Here is a 23,642-nt window from a genome sequence, read left to right on the forward strand (position 1 = left end):
TGTGAGATGAGTTTATGGTTGGCCAGGAGCCTTAGTTTTTTTTTTAAGTCTGCCTTTATCTGCCTGTGTTTTTAAGGTCTGCGACTGTATGAACATTTCAAGTTTAAAGCATTCAGGTATAAGAAACTGTACCATTTGTAACTTTAATAAAGCCACATTTGATTTGTTATTTATAAAATAAAGACAATGTAGTGTTATTTTTCATTCGACTTTTCCCATTTCTGTAGCTGAATACTATTTGATGAAACCGTAAAGCAACATTGCTTGTAGTTTGTTTATTATATTCATGCATGATTCAATCCCCTATAGCAGGGATCATCAAACTTGTTCCTGGAGGTCCGGTGTCCAGCAGAATTTAGCTCCAACCCTAATCAAACACACCTGAACAAGCTAATGAAGGTCTTACTAGGTATACTTCAAACACCCAGGCAGGTTTGTTAAGGCAAGTAGGAGCTAAACCCTGCAGGGCACCGGACCTCCAGGAACGAGATTGGTGACCCCAGCATAGCAATCAATCTGAGTCAATAACACCTTCCATATAGACTTATTGAAGGCATCTGATGAATCTGTATTCATATCGCAATATTCATTGCAGAAAAAAAAAATCGCAATGTCAGATTTTTCCAGTATCGTTCAGCCCTATTTAGCACATCCCATACAGGTACAGAGCTTAACTTTGTGATGATTAGCTGGGTGGACTAATCAGCGCTCTCCATTATTGTCTTGTTTACTGTTGGTTACTAGGTTACAACACTACAGTCAACCACTCTATAAACTTGACGGAAATGCAACTTATTTTCATTTATTTTTTACATTTATTATATACAGTTGAAGTCAGAATTATTAGCCCCCTTTGATGTTTGTTTTCTTTTTTAAATATTTCCATAATGATGTTTAACAGCAAGGAAATTTTATATTTTTTCTTCTGGAGAAAGTCTTGTGTGTTTTATCTTGGCTAGAATAAAAGCAGATTTTAATTTTTTAAGCACCATTTTAAGGACAAAACTATTAGCCCCTTTAAGCATTTTTTTTTCTCGATAATCTACACAACAAACCATCGTTATACAATAACTTGCCTAATTACTCTAACCTGCCTAGTTAACCCTTATTAACCTAGTTAAGCCCTTAAATGTCGCTTTAAGCTGTAGTGTCTTGAAAGATATGTAGTAAAATGTTATTTACACACATCATGGTAAAGATAAAATAAATCAGTTATTAGAAATGAGTTATTAAAACTAATATGTTTAGAAATGTGCTAAAAAAAATCTGCCCACCGTTAAACAGAAATTGGGGGAAAAAAACAGGGGGGCTTATAATTCAGGGAGGGCTAATAATTCTGACTTCAACTGTGTATATACAGTTGAAGTCAGAATTATTAGCCCCTCTAAATTATTAAACCGCTTGTTTATTTTTTCCCCAATTTCTCTTTAACCGAGAGAAGATTTTTTTTTAGCACATTTCTAAACATATTAGTTTTAATAACTCATTTCTAATAACTGATTTATTTTATCTTTACCATGATGTCTGTAAAATTTAATATTTTACTACATATTTTTCAAGACACTACAGCTTAAAGTGACATTTAAGGGCTTAACTAGGTTAATAAGGGTTAACTAGGCAGGTTAGAGTAATTAGGCAAGTTATTGTATAACGATGGTTTGTTCTGTAGACTATCGAGAAAAAAATATAGCTTAAAGGGGCTAATAATTTTGTCTCTAAAATGGTTCATAAAAAATTCAAAACTGCTTTTATTCTAGCCGAAATAAAACAAATAAGACTTTCTTCAGAAGAAAAAATATTATCAGACATACTGTGAAAATGTCCTAGCTCTATTAAACATAATTTGGAAAATATTTGAAAAAGAAGAAAGAAAATCGAAGGGGGCTAATAATTCTGACTTCAACTGTATATTTAAACTTTAAATTTTAAATGTTTGATGAGGTTAAGGTATCTTGTGCTGCAGGGCTATATTTTTGTAATATTTATACAATATTCTAATGATTTTTGGCATAATAAATATAATTAAGCAAAGATCATGTGGTTTTTGTGATCCATTATGGCTGCGCGATATTGGAAATGGAAATTGGAATCTGACATTGCGATATTTTATTTGTCTGCCATATATTTTGTGATATGCGTATGATTTCAGCAGATGGCTTGAATAGCTCTATCATTAATGTAGATTGATTGGGAAATTTTAAAGCGAAGTGAATCAAACAAATTGCAAGTGAAAATATTCAAGATAGAGCAAACGCAAAAGTGAAGTAAGTAGTGCTTTATGGCTCTAAGAGTCGAAAAGTACTAATCAGACATTCATGTACAGTAATTGAATAATCAAATGTGATGTAAAATAACACAGAACAGTCTTCATTGCTGATCAACTACAATCTCACCGATAAACCGTATTTTATTTATTTTTGGACTTTTTATTACTCTATATTCATCTAAGAGCAACTCACACTGCCGAAATGTGCAAAAATGGGAATCAAGAAGTGTGTTAATATTAGTGATGTACCAAATTTTTGGCCACCTAAAAATTATCATCCAAAAAAAATGTTAAGCCATTTAATGGACGCTCTAATTTTTGTGGCTTTGGTCATTGTTGGGGTACTCTTGTAAATCTGGAAGCAACAACTTATATCTGAATATATATCTTTATCGATCAATATGAAAAAAAATTGTCATGATTGCATTTTGCCATATCGCCCAGCCCTAATCCCACTTCAACATTGCGGATACTGTGATGTGACTATTGCGAATGCAAACACTTCGATATCGATGCTGAAATTATATATTGCGCAGAATTAATCCAGTCACAGGTTTTTTAGACCTTGAATGGATGTAAAGCCATGCAGAAGACCTCTGAAAACAGTTAGAAAAAAAGCATATAAAGAGCAAGCATGAACATGCTTAAATGTTACAAACTTCAAAAGGTACAGCAGATCTCAAATGACCCAGTTACTGCTCAAAAACACCAAAACAATGAAAAAGTTGAGAACTGAAAATAGTTGAACTCAACAAACTGGTTTTGTAAATACCAGTTTAGTTAAATGAATCATGTTTTTCTAGTCCTAGCATGTACTACTGAAGAGAATCTTTTCAAGTTCACCCACTGGACTTTGGAATATTTGTTTAGGACGGTGGGCAGACAAGGAAAAAACCAGACCTAACAATGTTACACAAACTGTGCTTTGAATACAGTTCAATCATTTATTTTTTTCAAGAAACTGGTCATGTGGTGAGAGACTACAGCCTCTAAGCTAATAAAAAAAAACACGTTTACAGCAATTTTACCATCCTGTTTTCTCAAAAGTCAACTTCAGTGTAAGTCATAACATAAATCACAACTCGTCTGTTTTGGAAGTACTAATTTTGTAACAGTAATTCAGTAGCACGTTGAAATTAAAACAAGGCTTCCTGTCTTTTGCTTCACCTTTAAAGCTCAAGCTCACAAACCATTTCCCCTCAGAGGCACACGTTCACATATACATACACACAAACACCACATCACGTGAGCAGCCGCATGGGCGGGTCTGGACTATAATTACAGCTGTGATGTCATCTGCCACTAACTGTTGCCACAAAAATCTAGGTCACAATTAACCCTTTCCTGTCAAGTCAGGGGATTCCGCACACTTCGAAACAAACCATTACTACAGACTTTCCATGAGCACTTTAATGTGGTACCGACTCCCATGCAAATTTTGGAGCCTGTTAAATGACTAGACTAGGTTGATGACATAGATTTATCCAACCAATCAAACAATACAGCTTTTACAAGCAGAGGTTCTCATGTTATGATTGTTCCCACCACAACTACAGTACATTACGTCAAATGGAAGCCAAGCCAAAGGAAAGACACACTACAGAGAAATGACTGCTCTTCAAGTCTGCTTTGAAGTACTACTCAACAATTTCTGGGTAGAGCTGAGTAATTATACAACAACAGAACTTAAAGTCATCGCATGGTGAGTGTCACATCACAGCAGAAAGCTTGGCAATGCCAATCCGGTCATCCTAATACAAAGTATTTTGAGAGCAAATCAGCATGTGAAGCAAGCCATCTTCTCACGGAAAATTGGCAATTTGTGGTCGGACAACAGCAAAGCATGGCAGATGGGGGTTTGTTGGGCGACTAGTAAGCCGCACAAGCTAAATTTACAGACAATACTTTCAGGCGAGCAAAATTTAGCCATTCTTTAACAGAATACATCCGTGTGAGGTTATGTAAGACTTGATGAGTGTGTGTGTGGATTTAGTGTCAAAAGATCATACGAACCCACACAGCCTGTTCCAAATTAACTAGCACAGATTATTCAATCTAGATTAATTTAGCTAACAACGAAGCTGAAGTTAAACCTGCCATGGTGTGGTCTGAGTGCACAAAGAAGCGCTGACACCACCGGTGCTCTACTCCAACATCTAATTTCGCATATTCGCTGAGTATCATTCACTGCAAACTCTCACGCTCAAGGCTCGTCAAGTCTCTCTGATGATACTCTAGTCCATAAACACTTGGCCACGTGCTCGCTCACATGGACACACACAAATACCAGCAACGTCACTGCGCATGCGTTCGTGACCCACTAACTTTTACTCCCTTTACCTCAGATGACTGGAAACTTTTGGCAGTCCCGCCTGCCACTCTTTTCTCTGCTCCCTGGCTTGAGCGCAGAGAAAAAGGAAGACAGACAGACTGACAGACTAAGCGAGAAAGAGAAAGTGTGAGAGAGAAGGAGGCCACCTCCTCCGCCTCTCCTCTCTATGCCAGGCGAAGCTCACGCCTACGTCTCATCCAATGAGCGCAAAGCCCGGGTCTCTTTAAACCCGGGCCTAGTCCTCGCAACCATCCTCTCGCTGCGCTCTGCCTTTAGAAGACACACTAAAAACACACTGCTGCCAAACGGACCACGGCGCAGCACTAGGATCAGAAACCGAGGCCACAAACACCAAAGTCACACCTGCAGCACACAGGTGGATGCCTGAACGCAGCTGTCGCTTCAAGCCGAACTACATCTGGGCACGCATTGGGCCTGTTGAGTCACGCAAAATACACAAATCATCAAATGCAGCTCAAAATGTTACTGTTTCTGATTCATACCCATGATCAACACATCAGGAAGCAAGATCATATACAGTTGACATAACAAGACACATAGCAAGACTTTATTTAGCTCACCTCTTTAGCCAGGTTTGGGATTACAGGCTGGGTATTTTTGTCTTCAAAATATTCCACCTTCCAGGACAATCATGGAGGGAAAAAAAAGAAAGAAGGATAATCGGTTAAGAAGAATCAATAATGAATATAACTATTCAAATGATCCAAAATAAATCAACAAAACAGAAATCAACCTTGAGTCATACATGTTTTAATTATGACAGGGCTGGTTTTAATGCATAAAACAGAACAAGTTAAATATTTGCTCGAACACTGGCATTTGTATTAATAGATTACAGCCATTGTTGATGGAAAGCACACCTGCATGGAATAAAAAGACATTTAACTGTGAGCTAGTTGTTTCTGAGCCATATATTTCCTATAAACCCGTGCCGTTCAGAGTCCCCCCCACCACCTCCCCCCTCCCATCTGCCATTACTGTCCGTCATTTTTTCCCTGTGCTAATAAATATTTACCTACTCAGCCTCGCTGCCTTCGTCTGTTACTCGTCGATGGCAAGAGGTATCCCCATCAGAAGACTCAGAAGAAGCATCTTCTCTGCGTCCCCCCCACCTCTTTCCTGCTCTCTTTCTGTCCGTCTTTCTTTATCTTTCTTTTCTTCTCCCTCTCTCTTCTGGTCTCTGTCCATTCAGGAAGCCATCTTGTGTTCTTAATCCTGTTTTACATTAGCTCTCGTACGCTCTTTCGTTCTCGCCCTCCCTGCCTCTCTCTCTTTCTCTCTCTCACTTCCTCCAATTCATAGCTCGACCACATGCACACGGGAGCTTTTTTTTTTTTTTTTAAAGGCAGTGTGATCGCTATTACTGCTGCACTACAGCCTCCTCCTTCTCTTTCTTTTTCCTCTACCCCCCTTCCCCCCTCTCCAAACGCAAAAAGCTAACAGAATACGTGATGTGAATACTCCCCCCCACGCCTCCTTTCCGACCTACACAGACTCATAAATGCACGCACGGCAACGTCACGCCACTGATAGCTCACAAAGAGCGGCCATCGGCCAATCAGAGCTGAGCACGGCCACTGCTGCTAGGGTGAAACAGACAAGAGGAGAGAGAAAGAGAGAATGAGCGAGAGACACACAGAGAGAGCGGACGAGGGCGGGATGTGCTTGATAAAGAAAGAGAAGGGGGCGCGTGCTGTGAACAATGCGTGTGCATGTGCGTCTGTGCATTTCAGACTGGGGGGGAAGGGTTTCTCTCTTGCGCGCTGTGGCTGTCAATTATCTAACCCGGCTTGCCTTCCCTAAACAATGGCTCTGGAATGTGCTATCACTGAAGACCATCTGTGTCTCGGCTGCCTGCAACAACTGGACTGGACTGCACACGTGCATTTGCACGCTGTATGTTTAGTACCATAACATAGGCGAACAATGTCCCTGCCAGGAACACAAATGTCTGAGCCTCTTTATGAAGCCGGTGACACCAGATCAGCTGTTGCTGGAAAACACAAAGGATACAAGCTTATTTGTGCAGTTGTGTCAAGCAGAAACATATCCCATTATGAATATTATATCAGACTATAAGCGACATTTGTCTGATATTACAAGCAACTGGCATTGCAAATGGCATTGCAGCTGTCATTCAGGATTGACTGGCTGTGCGGAGCATGTGTGCGTGCCTCAAATACCACTATGAATACTTTAATCATTCGAAGTCTAAAACGCATCCAAGGTAGACTACAACCTCTGCTGGCCAGACATACAAACGCCTGCTAGATGGAAATGTGAGCGAGTAGTTAGGTCATTTCGAGTGCAACAAAACTGCCGTTGAAGTGTAAGCTGCACGCGCGCTTCCATTCATGAAATAGACGACAACTCCAATTGACATGAAAATGTCAACAAAATCTGAAAACGTCAACAAACATATAAACATTCAACTTCACAATCCTCAGGATTTGTCTGTATTTTCTGTACTGTAACCGGGAGCACAGCTAACGGAAGAGACATGTGGAGGACAAGACTGGAGGAAAGCGCACGCTCAGGCTTTCGAAGAATGAGCGGACGTTTGGTGACGCAGCAGTTGTGATGAGAGTGGATTACGCAGCGTGGGAGTTCCAGTAACACCATGTTCATACGCACGTGTGTGGGTGTGTGCGTGATGGCTTGCAGTATCCACAAGGCTTAGGAAGATTGCGCTGCGGCACCAAATTTCTGTTAAACTTTTCTTGCATCACAAGAAACGACGTCGACTTAATTGTTGTGGTTTCTGCACAATGGAATCAGCAAAGCATGGAAAGGGTTGCGGCGGACATGAATTCGGAACGACTGCTGCCTTCCTGATGTTATCTCATCTGTTTGCTTTGATACTGGTTGAATCACCTGGATCGTCACTAAAGTCAAAGCACCTAAGTGGTCATTAATCTCCCTTCGAGCACTCGTGTGACAGGCCAGGTTATTCAGGCTGAATCAAAGCAAATCCCCTTTAGGCTGTCTGAAAATTGTCGTAATCCTACCTGTGACCCTCAGACCTACTTTCACACGCACTCACGTGGTCTTCTCGTGGTAGGAGGAGTGAGGCTGCAGAAACATCGTTAGGGCTTCATTGTCAACAAATGGGAAAGGTCTATGAGTGTGCAATGATGGGTTAAGACATCATTGCAATAACAGAAGGATTAACAATCCTAATTAACTCTCTCCTCCCCCTATTCTCAAACAATGGCCACCCTAAATTCAACTAATCCACATTGAGTTTCTAAGACCTTACTTCAATACACAACACACACACACTTACAGTTCCGTTCAAGCTCTGGGCTGGTACTGCATACTACTTGCGAGTTTTAAACTGTGTGTTCCATTGTCATTTCAAATGCAAATCTCACGAAACTTGCAATAATTTGTCTAGACCATATTTCAACTCAAAATACAGAAAATCAAAAAATGTGATGCATAACAAAATGTGTTATGCATGTATTAGGCTTCACTTTCAGGAACATTTCCCCACAGTGAATTACTGCAGTGCACAATGAGAATAATGAAGATGATTATAGAATACAATTACACTGAAACAAAGAAAACAATGCACTATTTATTAAGTAATTTTCCTTTGGCTTAGCCCCTTATTTATCAGGGGTCGCTACAGCGGAATGAATCACCTATAACAAATACATATTGCATAAGAATTATAGTTACATAATTTTTCTTTTTTCTTTGTGCATGTGTATGTCTGTGTACTGATCTAACATAGTCTACACAATGTTATTAAAACCTGATGTTTTTGACATTGCAAGGGCTGCCTTGGGGTCCTCATATGGGAGGAAAATAAAAATACTACATGAAATGAAAGTTGTTTAATTGAAAAAAGTTGATATTTAGCCACACCATGTTGGTGTTTGTAACATCAAATTTTTTACGAAGTGGGTCGTTAGCCCAGCGCTCAAACCCTCAACCTGGAGGACCAGGATGTACGCACATACACTACAAACAATTTGGCTAACCTAAATTCACCTATACTGCATGTCTTTGGACTTGTGGGGGAAAGCGGAGCACCCGGAGGAAACACACGTGAACACAGATAGAACATGCAAACTCCACACAGAAAAGCCAACTGACACAGCTGGGGCTCGAACCAGCGACCTTCTTGCTGTGAGGCAAAAACGCTGCCCACTGCGTTACCGTGCCGCCCACAAAAGGTATATTACAGTACAAAAAATACAAAATCAAAAAAAAATTTTCGGGGGTAGCTTAATTAACGTGTTGGTGCTATTTGGGTAAGGGAATTAACTGAATAAACAGCAAAAGTATTTGCAAGGCACTTGAAAAATGTGAAAAAAATATATATTCAAAGGCCTTCATTGACATGGCTATTCCGTAAGGGGGTGGTCCACTACGATATAATATTTTAAATTTAGTTGATGTGAAATGTAGCTGTGTGAACATAAACAACATCTGCAAATGCAATATGCTCAAAGTTCAATGCAAAGGGAGACATTGGCTTTTACAGAGTTAGCTTAGAAAAGCCTACAGTGAACGAAGTTTGGGGACTACAAAAAAATTTGTCCGAGCTAGTGAGATCATAAACGCTTCAGATTATGCGCATTACTCACTCGCATACACCCTGCACAGTGAAGGGGCGTGGCCAAAGGCGCTGTAATGTTGTACTGTACCTAAGAAAGCTAAAATGGCGCCCAAATGCTGCTATTTTCACAGAGCATCTTCAGTATTTGGGCTTTCAAAGACACGACAAAAAGAGAGATGTGCTTACAATTTAACTTTAATTATGTTCTAGAGAATTATATAAAATTATATAACTTGCATTTGACAAAGGTCAGCCTCCAGAATCTATCCCAGTTCAGTGCTGGATTCAGCTAAAAACTCAAACAAGGAGCATCTCCAACCACAAAAGATGAAGTTATGGATTGTGAGCCACAACCTGTAAGTATTTTTATTTGTTAAAATTGATCAGTTACATGCATAGTTTCTAGTGTTAATTGTATGTTGTAGCGAGGACAGAAACAAGCATGTAAACAATGGGAAATGCTGTTTGGCACCGCTAACAATTTACCTACAAATTCAAATTTATCCATCAAACCCCTGTAAACATCCACAATCTTCACCAGCCCTGCACTGTACCTTTATGTGGACGCTTTCTGTGCCTTCTACCTCTTAAATAATCAACTCGCAAAAGATATGTAAACGTTTCATATTACTTACACAAGCTTATTCTGATTATATATGAAAGACACTATTTTATAGACAGATTTTATTTTAGAGAGCAGGCATGAGGTTCAGCCGTGTACCCTGTCCTGTCATTAGCTATGTTTCCATCCACCTATTTTAATGCGCATTTTGTATATGCACACAAAAATACGGTTGATGGAAACGCCATGATGCGCACAAATTTTGAAAATGCACATAACTGAGTAGGATAAACTTTTTATTAGAACTATGATGGAAACACTTACCGCACAAATTTCAGTATGCACATGAAAAAAGGTCATGTGATTTTGAGATAAGAGATCATGTGATGATCAAAATGTTTGTAAATGGACAAACCAGCAGGCTGAGCACACCATCTAAACTGTTGTTTTGGTCATTCTAAAACACCTTAGGTCTTTAAGTATTAGTGCTGTTTTATTATTAATGACCTCCAGAATCAAGAGCATCTGTGCTCCACGTCTGACACTTTCAGACGCCTCCGCGCGTTCACTGCATGTCAGGATTGCCTTCTGAGGCACAAGTCATTTATTAGGTGAAGAAAAGATATACTCAGCTTCTCCTACTGCAGCAAATTCCGTTTTTACTGCTGATATTTGGCGCCAGTTAATCAGGAAGTGATGATTTTGTTTGCTTTGAATCTTTGGATGGAAACGCAGCTTTATTCGCGCATCTTTTATGCAATTAGCCAGTTTTGTATATAAAGTTCATTCGCATTTTTAGATGGAAACATAGCTACTTTCTGTTTGATTCAGGCTTAAACTGATACGGCTAACAGTTACACTGACTGACAGTCTTTACACCGTGCAAAAGTGCAAGCTTGTAGGGGCATGATGCTTTTTCTGGTGACTTTGAGCCAATCCGCTAATTACAGCACATTATGTTAGCTGACCAATCAGAGCTCCTAGAGGGCGGGCCTTTCGGAGGAACTAGAATATATGATAGTCGTTTTCATGTTAACTGAGAAGCAATATATAATCAAAGTAAGATATATGAAAAAAATAATGTGATTTACTACAAGTGAAGAATAAGCACACATTAGTTTGCATCTTATAAACACAACCAAGCCTTAAAAATATACCCCTTTAAAACTGTGCTTACCTGTTTCAGCAAAAACTTGCCTTCATCAGGGTAACAGTTGCAGTATTACAATATTTTTGTCTTTTTTATTTTATTCCAATACAGCAAAAAATAATGAATTATTAATATTTAGCATTGAGGATAACATACAAACATATAACTAACTCCTGCAAAGAGATGAATGTATGACAGTGAGAAAAGTCTATTTTATATTTTTAATAACACACTCCAAAGTGTACTCAGATCCAAGCAGTAATGCATGACAGATGCAGCAGCTCTGTGTCGATCTATATGCTGTAGCACTGACATACTGCAGTGAACTAATCAATAAATGGGCTGTGATGGTCATTCGTGAAAAGCATATTCAGTTTGCATTATTTAACACAGCCATTCATTTTAAAAGCTATTTTACATCTACATCAAACATAATGTGGATTTAATTCTAAAATGCTTAATCTCCCTAACACACCGATAACCAAACAGCTTCAGTAATAATTCTCTTTCAGTTACTGCTTGGGGTTTATTAGCATTATTGAGTGCTGCTACCTGTCATGCACGCTGGGTCTGCATTCATTCTGACTCGGAGGCCAACTCTGATTGGTGGAGAGGGCTATAATATGATTTGGTTGCCAGGCAATAGTGAAGTCAGCTGGTGGTATAGTGCAGAGGTCAGCTCAATGAAATATGGCCAGTTTGGACACTGTAGCACTGCAAGGTTTGCTGTTCAAGCGCTCCGCAGACAACCATCATTGCAATTTTATTCTCAAATGTGTATTCAAAACAAACACAAAATCAACAAGGCAGCTGTTGTGCACGCAAGTGACAATGTCAACATTCTGAATCTATGCTATTGTGTTTTTCATTGATTGATTTATTAATTATTTTGCAGCACATGAGACTTTGAAGGGCAGATTTTGAAGCCGTGCTCAGTGAAGTGATTAGGAGGGGAAATGGGTGGGGGAGATGACGGGGGATGGGTGACCCTGACAAACACACAGACAACATTTAAATCTAATCCACCTGATCCTTTGTCTAATCTTTGCTAGTAAACAAAAAGGCAAGCTGTTCTAAAAATATATTTCTCTAGTGAAAAAAAAACGTCATCAGAAACATGTTTAACTGTAGAACCGCCAGGGGTCATTGTAAACCTAAAACAGCTAGTGTGTCATTTTTTTTCCATGCGCAAATTCTGTTTTAAAATGGCAATAAAAAAAACACTCTTGTACGTCACTGTTTTAACAAAGAACCGTCTAGACTTATGAAACGGTTATGACTAGTCATCAACTATATTTTTGACCTGATGTTTTTTATCACTTTCAAAACAGTAAGCTATAAGATAAACAAGTCTGCACTGACAATGAGAATTAGAAATACATACATACACTCACCAGCCACTTTATTAGATACACCATATTAGTACTAGGTTTGACCTGCTTTTGCCTTCATAACTGCCTTAGACCTTTGTGGCATAGAATCAACAAGGTACTGGAGATATTCCCCAGACATTTCGGTCCATATTGACATGACAGCATCAAGCAGTTGCTGCAGATTTGTCGGCTGCACATCCATGATGCCAATCTCCTGTTCCACCACATCCCAATGGTGCTCTAATGGATTGAGATCCGGTGACTATGGAGGCCATTTGAGTACAGTGAACTCATTGTCATGTTCAAGAAACCAGTCTGAGATGATTTACACTTTATGACATGACAGGTTATCCTGCTGGAAGTAGCCATTAGAAGATGGGTACACTGTGGTCCTAAAGCAAAGATCACCAAACTGGTTCCTGGAGGCCCGGAGTCCTGCAGATTTTACCTCCAACCCTAATCAAACACCCCTGAACAGCTAATCAAGGTCTTATATGCAAACTGAAACACTCAGGTGTGTTGAAGCAAGTTGGAGCTAAACCCTGCAGGGACCCCGCCCTCCAGGACCGAGATTGGTGACCCCTGCCCTGGACATGGTCAGCAACAATGCTCAGGTAGGCTGTGGTGTTGACATGATGCTCAATTGGTACTTTTGAGTCCAAAGTGTGCCAAGAAAATATCCCCCACACCATTTCACCACCACCAGCCTGAACGGCTGATACAAGGCAGGATGGACCCATGCTTTTATGTTGTTGACGCCAAATTCTGATCCTACCTTTTGCTAATTTATTCAACTAATTTGACCACTATTAGCTAGGTTCTACAAACTTATCGCAGCACTTAAAGGATTCAACTTTAAAGAATAAACTCAGTCGGAAGAATGAAAGAACAGAAACTTATTGTGAGAATAATTTTACGGAACGATGCACGTCGCGTCTGCGCAAACGGTGTGTGAATGAAGTGTCAGCGTGCAGCCCTCCGGTATCTACGGACACTTCCAAAACAGCAGCACAAAGAGAAAAAATTAGTGTGTTGAGGATCTGTCCAATGTATTATTGAGCCTTTTCAAATTTAAAGTTTCAGGTAGGCCTACTTTGTGCATGAAGAGCAGGTAATAACTCTCACTAATCCACTTTAGTGTTGCGAATGCCATCTGCTGATAACAGACAAAGCAGAACATAATTTAGAAACAGCAATGAACTCCACGTTGCAGGTCAAAATGAACCCATATAATGCAAATATTTATGCATTTCACCACTGATTATTTAAACTAACAGAAATGAATAGTCTTGGAGAGTTTTTCGTGTTGTCATGAACGCGACACGCAGTTTGAATTGTGAATAAATGGAAAGCCATTTTCATGTTAGCTGAATAGCAGTTTAAAATTAAGGTAAGATATCAGAAAAAACTGTCATTTGTTTTTACAAATGAATCACTAGCACACATAGTTTTGCACCTCATAAACACAATCAAGCCTTCTGATGCTTCAAGTCAGAATTTTCCAGGGGCATGAATAATTTTTAGGCTTAACTAGGTATAAATTCCCTGATTATTATTTTTTTTTTGGTTTTATCAAAAATGTTTAACATCTGAGACAAGTTAAACATCTTTGACTGGGAGGCTTGAATGTTTTATTAAAGTCTGTTATATAATTGTCTCGTTTTAACAGAAAGAATATTTTTCAACACATTTTTAAACATAATAGCTTTAATAACGAGATTCACAAACTGGGGTCAGTGAGAGTGTGTGGGCTATAAAAAGCTCCAGGGTTTTCAGGGGTGACTGATCAACACCTCTGATCGGCCACTGTGCTAATGAGCTCAAGAGAAACCTGATTGTTGGTTAGTTTTCCCTTAATTTACTACTGAAATGACGATTTTGCTTGATCAAATAGTTCTTTCAATATATCATAATTGATGGTTCAGTCTTCATTTGATATAGCAAAATCACCATCATAATTACTGCCTAATGTGTGTAGTTACTAAAGTGTTAGTTCACCCTAAGATGAAAATGTTGTTATTTCTTACCCTCATGTCGTTTCAATCCTCTGAGACCTTCGTTCATCTTCAGAACACAGGTTAAACTATTTTAGATGAAATCTGAGAGCTCTCATATCCTCTATCAATAGTCCAGAGATTTTCAAAGTCCATCAGAGGAATCAAAACATATCTTGTGATTCAGTGGCTTAACTGTAATCATAGGAAGTTCCAAGAACACTTTGTGCAGCAAAAAAATAAAATAAAATAAAAGACTTAGGTTGGCAACGTCTTTTCCTCCTCATCAGTGTGCCTTTTATTGAGTGTGCCCTCACAGTGTGCATTTATTAAAGGCAGCACAAAATGTTGCCATTAGAGTCAGCAGAGCAATAGACAAGTGTTATAGTGCCCCTAAAAAACACTGATGAACTGAAAAAAAGACTTTGTATGATTACTAAAGAATATTTTGACAATGTTTTTGGAGGCTTCCCTGGACTATGAATGTCCATTGCTCTATAATGAAGATGAGACTGCTCTCACATTTCCTCTAAAATATTTTCATTTATCTTCAACCGAGGTCTCAGGGCTTTGAAACATAAAATAACAAATAATTAATAAATTACAGAATACAATTGCATGGGTGAACTAACGCAAGTAAAACCTTCAGAGCTGAACATGGTAATTGGGTTTTATTTCTGGCAATTTGCTGTAAACGGTTGACCAGTCGCATTAAACTGAGCCATCGGACCAATGAGAGAAGACGATGTTCTTAGAAAGGAGAATTAGTAGGAACAAATCTTTCAAACAAATTGTTTGATGCTCTTTCAGAAAATAGGTGATGTGAAATTTGTGTTGTACATAAAAATATTGAGTACTATCAATAAAAAACATAAAATAAATGGACATTTCCTGAACATCAAATCAGCATATGAGAATGATTTCTGAAGGATAGTATAACACAACAGTCAGCAAGCGCTTTACACACAAGGCATCTGTAATACACATAAGCTACCTGAAAAAAGTCTTGTCGTCGATCTCAGTTGTAAGAGCAAACTATAACTTGACTTCTAGTTGATCATTTGGAAAAGTAGCAGAAGGTAAATTTTTCTGATGAATCATCTGCATCCCAATAATCGCAAATACTGCAGAAGACCTATTGGAAGCCACACGGACCCAAGATACTAAGTCAAGCTTGGTGAAGAAAAAATCATGGTTTGGGGTTACATTTAGTATGGGGGCATGCAAGAGATCTGCAGAGTGGATGGCAACATCAACAGCCTGGGGTATCAAGACTTTTGTGCTGCCCATTACATTACAAACAACAGGAGAGGGCAAATTCTTCAGTAGGATAGTGCTTCTCCTCATACTTCAGCCTCCACATCAAAGTGCCTGAAAGCAAAGAAGGTCAAAGTGCTCCAGGATTGGCCAGACCAGTCACCTGACATGAACATTGAGTATTTTTGGGTTAAGATGGAGGAGGCATTGAAGCTTTTCCAAAGCTTTCTTTTCTGTTCCAGATGACTTTATTAATAAGTTATTTGAGTCATTGCAAAGATGTATGGATGCAGTCCTCTAAGCTCATGGGAGTCATACACAATATTAATTCTTTTTCCACTGCAGCATGACTCTTTATTCTATACTGTACATTACTTTTGTTAAGTGACAAGATTTTTGTCTAAGTAAAGTCAGACCTTACTCTCCTAATTAAATAATTAAAAAAAATAAAGGCCTTTGCCTTTCACATAAACCACTTCTGATACCAACTGATCAACTAGAAGTAAAGTTATTTTTTGTTGTTCCTAAAACTTGAATAGGTGACAATACTTTTGTCAGGTAGTGTACAAAGTGTGTGTGTGTGTGTGCGTGTGTGTTTTAAGCTATTCCCACAAATATCCCCATACAGCATAAAAAATTTGGTAAAGCACTTGCAATAAACTGCTTGCAGCAAAACATCATTGTTTTGTGTGAAGTGACTGAAATGATTTTGCAGTCTGTGGAGTAAAAGAGCCAGTGTATATAACTAACGCCACTTTTTCCTGAATTCAAGTCTTGCATTCCCTTCCTTCAAAAGTATTTTTTTCATAGGTGGAAAAAAAACTGAGGAATAGTGAGGGGAGAGTGTGAGAAAGAGGGAGTGTTGTTGTTTCCTGTCCTCGAATCAAAGATCTAATTCTGTCCATTTCCCACAGCAGCACAAAGACACAGATAGCTTTCCTTCAATTGTCCTCCCTGACCCCCCCTTGCGCTCTCAGCTCTTCCTGTTGATCTGCATCTCTCTCTTATACCTTGTCCACCGTTTCTCTTTCTTCATGTGCTTTCAGTATTTCTCATCTCCTCTTTCTGGTTTTCTTTTTCTCTCTCTCCCCTCCCCCGTTCTCCTTTCTTTTATTTGGCCACAGGTCAGCCCCCGTACCTCCAGTGGTCAAAGGTCAGAGAGCAGAGTATATAAAGTAAGCAAAAGGAATTCTCAGCGCACAGACTCTAAACCTGCTCAAACACACACACACACACACACACACACACACACACACACACACACACACACACACACACCTGGAGCCCATGTGAGTGCGCTGACCCTGACAGAAAGACTGAAAAAGATCCTGCACACTTTAAGCTGCACCAGATAAAGAACAAACCAAATGTTTAAACTGCAAAAACTAAAAATGTGCATTTAGAAATCTATAAAAAGAGTAAACAATTGAGATGATTGATAGACAATATACAATTGAAACCAGAAGTTTACATACACTGTATAAACAGGCACTTAACCATTTTTTTAAAAAGTCAGAAGTTAAAGCGACTAAACCTTTTCTCTTTTAGGTAAGTTAGGATTATCAAATTTGGTTCTGTTGCACTTAATAGCAGAATAATGAGAGAGATCTTTATTGAGAAATTATATTTCTCAAATATAATTTTTTTTGAAAGTCAAAAGTTTACATACAATAAGATTATTATGCCTCTGAAAAAGCTCAGATGATGGTGTCAAGGTTTTGGAAGTTTCCGATTGTTAATTGACAACATTTGAGTTCATTGGAGGCACAACTGTAAAATAGTATTTAAGGAAAACCTCAAACACACAGCTTCCTTTTGTGACAACATGGGAAAATCAACAAGCTAGAATCAACAAAAAAAAAGACAGATTACAACTTGCTAAATGACACTGGGAAAAGAATCATTTTTGGAGACATGTCCTGTGGTCTGTTGGAACGAAGATTGAACTGTTTGGCCATAATGACCAGTGTTACATTTGGAGGACAAAGGGGAAAGCTTACAGACCTAGGAACACCATCCCAACTGTGAAGTATGGGGGCGGCAGCATCATGTTGTAGGGCTGTTTTGCTGCAGGAGGGACTGGTCCACTTCACAGTATATAGATGGCATCAAGGAGAAAGAACATTATGTAGAAATACTGAAGCAACATCTCAACAGCCAGGAAATTAAAACTTGCCCACAAATGGGACTTCCAAACAGACCATGAGCCTAAGCATACTGCCAAAATAGTTAAAATGTACTTTAAGGACAACAGAGTGAATGTTTTAGAGTGGCCATCACAAAGCCCTGACCTCAATCCTATAAAAAAAATTGTGGGCAGAGTTGAAAAAGCTTGTGCGAGCAAGACAGCCAACAAATCTGACTCTGTTACACCAATTCTGTCAGGAGGAATGGGCCAAAATTCCTTCAAACTATTTTGGGAAGCTTGTGGAAGGATACCGAAAACATTTGACCAAAGTTACACAGTTTAAAAGCAAAGCCAAAAATAAATAAATAAAAAAAACAAGGAAATGTGTGTAAACTTTTGACTGTCTAGAAATTAATTAAAAAAATTCTCAAAATTTTTTTATCTCATTATTCTGGCATTTAGCAAATGTAAATCATTTAGGTAATCCTAACAGACCAAAAAAAGTAAACGTTTAGTATGATTTACCATCAGACATTTTTTTTAAAAATGGATTTTTTAGAGTGTGTGTAAACTTCTGGTTTCAACTGTATATATTACTTACTGCTCATATTCAGTTTGCAATTTAAACATTAAACTTGAGCATAATTTGCACTGTTTGTGCATCAGAAATAAATGATACCTTAAATCATAAGGCTCGTTGAGATGAGCTGTGCTGTTAGTAAGCTAAATACTACTTTTTTTCCCTTGCAAACAATAAAATTGGTATTAAAACATTTAAAGTGGTAATGAATTAAGAAATTGAATTTTCCTTAATCATTTGACATATATAAATAAAAGTTTATTATACTATTAAGAACGTCCTGTAAGTTTCAGAACTCAAATCCCTTGCTGGTCCAACAAGCTTTTATTGAAAGTAAGCTGCCAAAGGGGCTCCTTTTAGATTTTGCCTCAATATAAAGTAATCTCTGCAAAAATATATATCAACACCAGCTTCTAGAATATTTAATACAACAAGTGTTAAGTTCTGGGAAAACAAACAGCTTTTTCATGCTTTCCTAGTGATCTTAACACAATTTCTAAATTGCATGAGCAACAAATAATAACTTGACTTCCAGTTGGTCATTTAAAAAAGTGGCAGAAGGTAGATTTTTTTTTCAAAGAATCATCTGTTGAACTGCATCCCAATCATCACAAATACTAAAGAAGACCTAATGGAACCTGCAAGGGCCCAAGATACTCAAAGAAACTCCAAATCAAAGTTTCTAAAAGCAAAAAAGAACAAGGATTGGCCAGTCCAGTCACCAGACATGAACATTATTGAGCATGTCTGAGGTAAGATGAATTCAAAGAATCGTGATAAACTCTGGGAGACCTGCAAGAACACTTTGTTTGTCATTCCAGATGACTTTACTAATAAGTTATTTGAGTCATTGCAGAGATGTATGGATGCAGTCATCCAAGCTCATGGGAGTCATGCACAATATTGACTTTATATTCTATACTGTACTTTATTTCTAAGTGACCAAAACTTTTGTCTAAGCAAAGTCAGACCTTACTCTCCTAATTAAATAGTTAAAAATCAAGGCAAGATCATATTTTATTTTGGTAAAATAAACATATTCTAGAGGCCTTTGCCTTTCATATAGGCCACTTCTGATACCACATGATCAACTAGAAGTCAAGTTATTATTTGTTGTTCCTAAAACTTGGATAGGCGACAAGACTTTTGTCAGGTAGTGCAGATATAAAATAGGGAATCAGTTTACTTTTAGGGATTGGTCGTGTTTTGCTGCATCCAGTGAAGTCAGAATCATTGATTATAATGGGTCCTATTGTCTTAAGTTGCTCTCATCTGATGTAGACTCTGTGTAACAACAGCGAAGAATGATCTGAACTGTGTCAGGAAAACACTGATCACTTGTTTGCCTTTATATCACTACCAAATAGGTTTTAAACAAAACACGGACATGCAGAGACTGAAAATGGAAAGATGATACAGTGCAGATTTGACAGTAATATTGTAACAGTATATTTGTATTTTGTTTATATTTACCCCTGGCATGTACATTTTTTTTTACTGTACAATGTTATATTCTGTTCTTTAAATTAAAAAAGTAATATTGTAACATGGAGTATTCTTGTTTTGGTTTTTTTTTTTTTACTAAGTGTCACTATTGATTTCTCTGAATATATCATTTGACTAGTACAGAGTATTTGTACAATTTTAAGCCAAATGACTAATAGTTTTCAGGGTAGCGCTTTTTAATATGAGAAACAGTTACTTCATCAAATTACTGGCCATTTACTCTTAGAACTTGAACGAGACATGTCTATCAAAATAAATTTCACTTCTAAATTATGTTTTTAATGTAAATATTTTGCTAACGCTATATGGAATCCTCTTAGCATCTTTATAATAGCTGCATTTTAAGCCTGTCTCACACTGTGTGATTATGGCCTTGATTTGTTCATCCGAGTCAATTCTTGAAAATCATTAATGCTTTTTCCTTTGGCTTAGTCTCTATTTCAGAGGTCGCCGCTGTCACTATTCTAGCATATGTTTTACCACAACCCAGTATTGGAAAACCCCCATACACTCTCGCATTCACACACTCATACACTACTGCCAATTTAGTTTATTCAGTTCACTGTTCCGCATGTCTGCACATACTGCCCAATTTTGAAAATCCTAAAAAATTCATATAATCTTAATGTGCAAAATCTGTAGTCATTGGATTGACTTGTTCATCAGCAGCTGATTAAAAACTGATGGAATGGTCATTGCCAGATTTGAGACACTTTCCTGCAATGTGAATTCAACTACAACCATCAAACTAAGAACCAACAGGAACGTCAATCCTGATTACACAATTAGCAACTTTAAACTACAGCAGCATATCTAATATTTTTTATTATTAATCTAGGCCTGTTATGAGCAAAATGAATGTTAATTGATCAAGTTTGTTGTTTGGTAGCAATTTATAATACGGGTTACTCAACATGTTATTGGTGAACAGTGTTGGGGAAAGTTACTTTAGAAAGTAATGCATTACAATATTGAGTTACTTCCAAAAAAGTAACTAGTTGCGTACTTTACCTGGCTGGGACTTGATCTCTTTCAGAAGGTTTTTTTTTTCCTTTCTTTTTAAATAGATGAGTTCTGTAATTAACAACACCTACATCTTTATTTAACTTTAAAAAATCACATTAAAAAATTACATTTTAGAAAACTTCCTGACCCCACAGCTCTACATACCACATATACAGATTATTGAAAGTTTAAAGCAATGTGTTTGCTACTTTTGTACTTTTTGTCTTAAGTAAAATCACTGTCGGTTGAAACAATCCTCTTTTCCTTTTCTTTCATGTGTTCAAAATAATCAAGACATTCTGTCATTGGCTGTGTGATTCATTGTGACTACTTTAATTTGAATTTAGCAATTTATTCTTTAAAAGCTAATTAACTCAACTAAATTTAACTTGCATTACTTTTTCAAAATAGAAACTCAAATATTATTATGGGTTTTTTTAAGTAATTACTTTAGTCGTTAATTAGAAAAGTAATAATATTACGTTACTTGTGTTACTTGTAATGCATTACCCCCAGCTTTGTTGTTGAATGATGTCACACTTGTCTTGTGTGTCTGTTTTTGAAGTGAAACGATTGTCATGCATGTCAAATGCAGAGTTGGGTATAAGGCATTCCACAGTAACGCATTACTGTATTTTCATTTTTTGAGGAACACAGTAATCTAATGAATTACATTTTAAATTTGTGTAGTTTGATTACAGTTACTAAAGTCAGTGTAATTGCATTACTTAGGTTCCACAAATATAGTTTTTAGAAGAAAATAAATGCTTCTTTTAAATAATGTTTTCTGCTGCAACATCAGTAATTAAGCATTCGCTTTTAAATGCGCATGCGCTGCTGTCGAGAGCGGCTGCTTCCTTAAGTGGAAATACAGACATTACTTTGATTTATTGAGCATAAAAACAAAAACATTGCTGTGAAATGCAGTCTATGTCCAGTCTAAAGAACTTTCAACTGCTTTTAACTCGACCAGCAACTTGTTCAAGCACATGAATAGAAAGCATTCTATGACAATACTCGTCACGAAGGAGGACACCAGCACCAAAAAAACACAGCCGCCTAACTCACCCTAAACAGGCTAAATGGGATTTTGTGCAGTATCAGGATTGAAGGTATCTTCTGAATGTGAAGAAAAGCGTAGCTGCTTATGGGGCTGTTCACATATTGCATTTTTTGAACGCGCAAGTTTGCTGTTTCCAATAGAGGCGCACTGCTTGCACACATATTTGAGGCACATATTGCGTGCGCTTGTATTTTCCAGGTGCACCAGTTGAAAACTGTGAGTCACGCGACAAGACCAAACAGCTTTATGATCAGTATTGAATATACACATTTCGGTAGACTAATTACCTCAGACCAACACAGAAAACCCAAACACTGCTGTGCTTTTGCAAACTATGGATGTCAGTTGTCACAGATATTCAATTTTCTTCATGTCTTCTTTTGTGTTTAAAAAAAAACAGGACTGGATCAAGTGAATGATGAGAGAATTTTAAGTTTTGGGTGAACTCTTTTAATCTTTTGAATCTTTTATGAATCTTTTAATCTTTTATGTTAATCTGCTGTGATCAACCCATTGTAATGTTTTTCATTGAATATTAAATTACTGAAAGAGCTGCAGTATATTTTGTGTTTTTATACACTGTAAAACCCCAAAAATTAAGGTAACTCGAACTGTTTGAGGAAACAGATTGCTACAAACCATTTGAGTTAAAACTAATCTATATGAGTACTGTGAAATTACTACATTTAAGTAATAAACTATTTAATGAACTCATTACCTTCAACACGGTGTTCAAAACTCTTTTCAAATCAGTAGAATTAACTTTCAGTAAATTTTGAGTTAACTACAATCATTTCATTTGATAAAGTTGACTGTTGTGTTTTGCAGTGTAGGTACATTTAATGTTTTAAAAGTAACTCCAAAGTAAAGTAAATAGTAATCTGATTACTTTTTACGTCAAGTAATTAGTAAATGTAATCAGATTACAATTCTCCAGTAGTAATCAGTAATTTGTAATCTATTGCTTTTTTAAAGTAACTTACCCAACACTGGTCAAATGTGACATTGACATTTTGTATACATTCTGGGAAGCTTCAAACATAAAAGGATCATTTAAAAAAAAAAATCAAAGTGTAAGCACTGCTGTAAGTGAAACATCTTGCATCATTCTAAAGCATGGACATGATCTGGAAAATGCTAGACACTTCAGGGAAGACTCTTGTAATAATCAACCTAGCAACCACCCAACTGTAAAACTACCAGGCAACCACCAACAACAACCCAAACGAGATAAAGCCACATTTGCATGGGCAAACACACGCTTGTTTCACACATTTTGTTTTTGTCAGAATATGAGAGTTTTAGACAGCTGCTCCTTGAAAAAAAAGTATGATTAGCCACTCTTATTTGTAATCACTGAGGAGAAAGGACACACTATGGCAGCTGCGTCTAAAAAAGCACTTTGTAAACAATTAAACAAAGAGAGGCTCATTTTGTTAAGCTGTTGAGAGGGAGTTTTACTGTGGGCAGCTGAGCGATTCTTCAACGCTTTTCAGTCTCTTTGGGCTGATTTCCATAACTTACTAACTTACCTCCTAATGTGATATGCAAACACAAACATACAGCTTAAAGGGATAGTTCACTCAAAATTGAAACTTTACTCACTATATACTGTATCTTAAGTGGTTTCTGACCAGTTTCTTTCTTTTGTTGAACACAAGGAAAAACAAATACACTGGAAGTCAATGCTTACAGTCTTCCAATTTTATTTAAAATAATAATTATAAACATAAAGTTAATCTACTTATTAGTTAAAATATACAATGGGTTTACACACTTTAAGTAAAGTAAAATAATCACTTTTTAAAGTGTAGGTGACCATTCAATACCCAACT

At 37.5% G+C, this 23,642-nt stretch overlaps 1 protein-coding gene and 1 long non-coding RNA gene across 5 annotated transcripts in view; one reads left to right on the top strand and one right to left on the bottom strand.

Moving 5' to 3' along the window:
• Positions 1 to 23,642, bottom strand: part of tet3 (tet methylcytosine dioxygenase 3) — a 67,243-nt gene that overhangs the window by 32,118 nt on the left and 11,483 nt on the right. Inside the window, exons 1-2 of one of the 3 annotated variants that reach the window (XM_009301229.5) lie at positions 5,639 to 6,118; positions 5,180 to 5,236 (exon numbers count right to left, since the gene is read on the bottom strand). Coding sequence is in view for 1 of the 3 variants with exons in the window: in NM_001327945.1 (NP_001314874.1) it covers positions 5,180 to 5,236 (57 nt within the window). In the remaining 2 variants the exon portion in view is untranslated. Of the gene's footprint in view, positions 1 to 5,179; positions 5,237 to 5,634; positions 6,119 to 23,642 lie in introns of those variants that run through there. The other 2 variants (NM_001327946.1, NM_001327945.1) reach the window with 2 other exon arrangements.
• Positions 46 to 5,525, top strand: LOC141385774 (uncharacterized). Of its 2 annotated transcripts, none has more exons than XR_012406750.1 (3): positions 46 to 341; positions 504 to 833; positions 1,942 to 5,525. It is a non-coding gene; the product is annotated as an uncharacterized lncRNA (long non-coding RNA). The 2 variants fall into 2 exon arrangements; XR_012406749.1 differs by having other exon boundaries at positions 48 to 341; positions 1,948 to 5,238.

This window comes from Danio rerio, chromosome 5 (genome assembly GCF_049306965.1).
Source record: "Danio rerio strain Tuebingen ecotype United States chromosome 5, GRCz12tu, whole genome shotgun sequence".
NCBI lineage: Eukaryota > Metazoa > Chordata > Actinopteri > Cypriniformes > Danionidae > Danio > Danio rerio.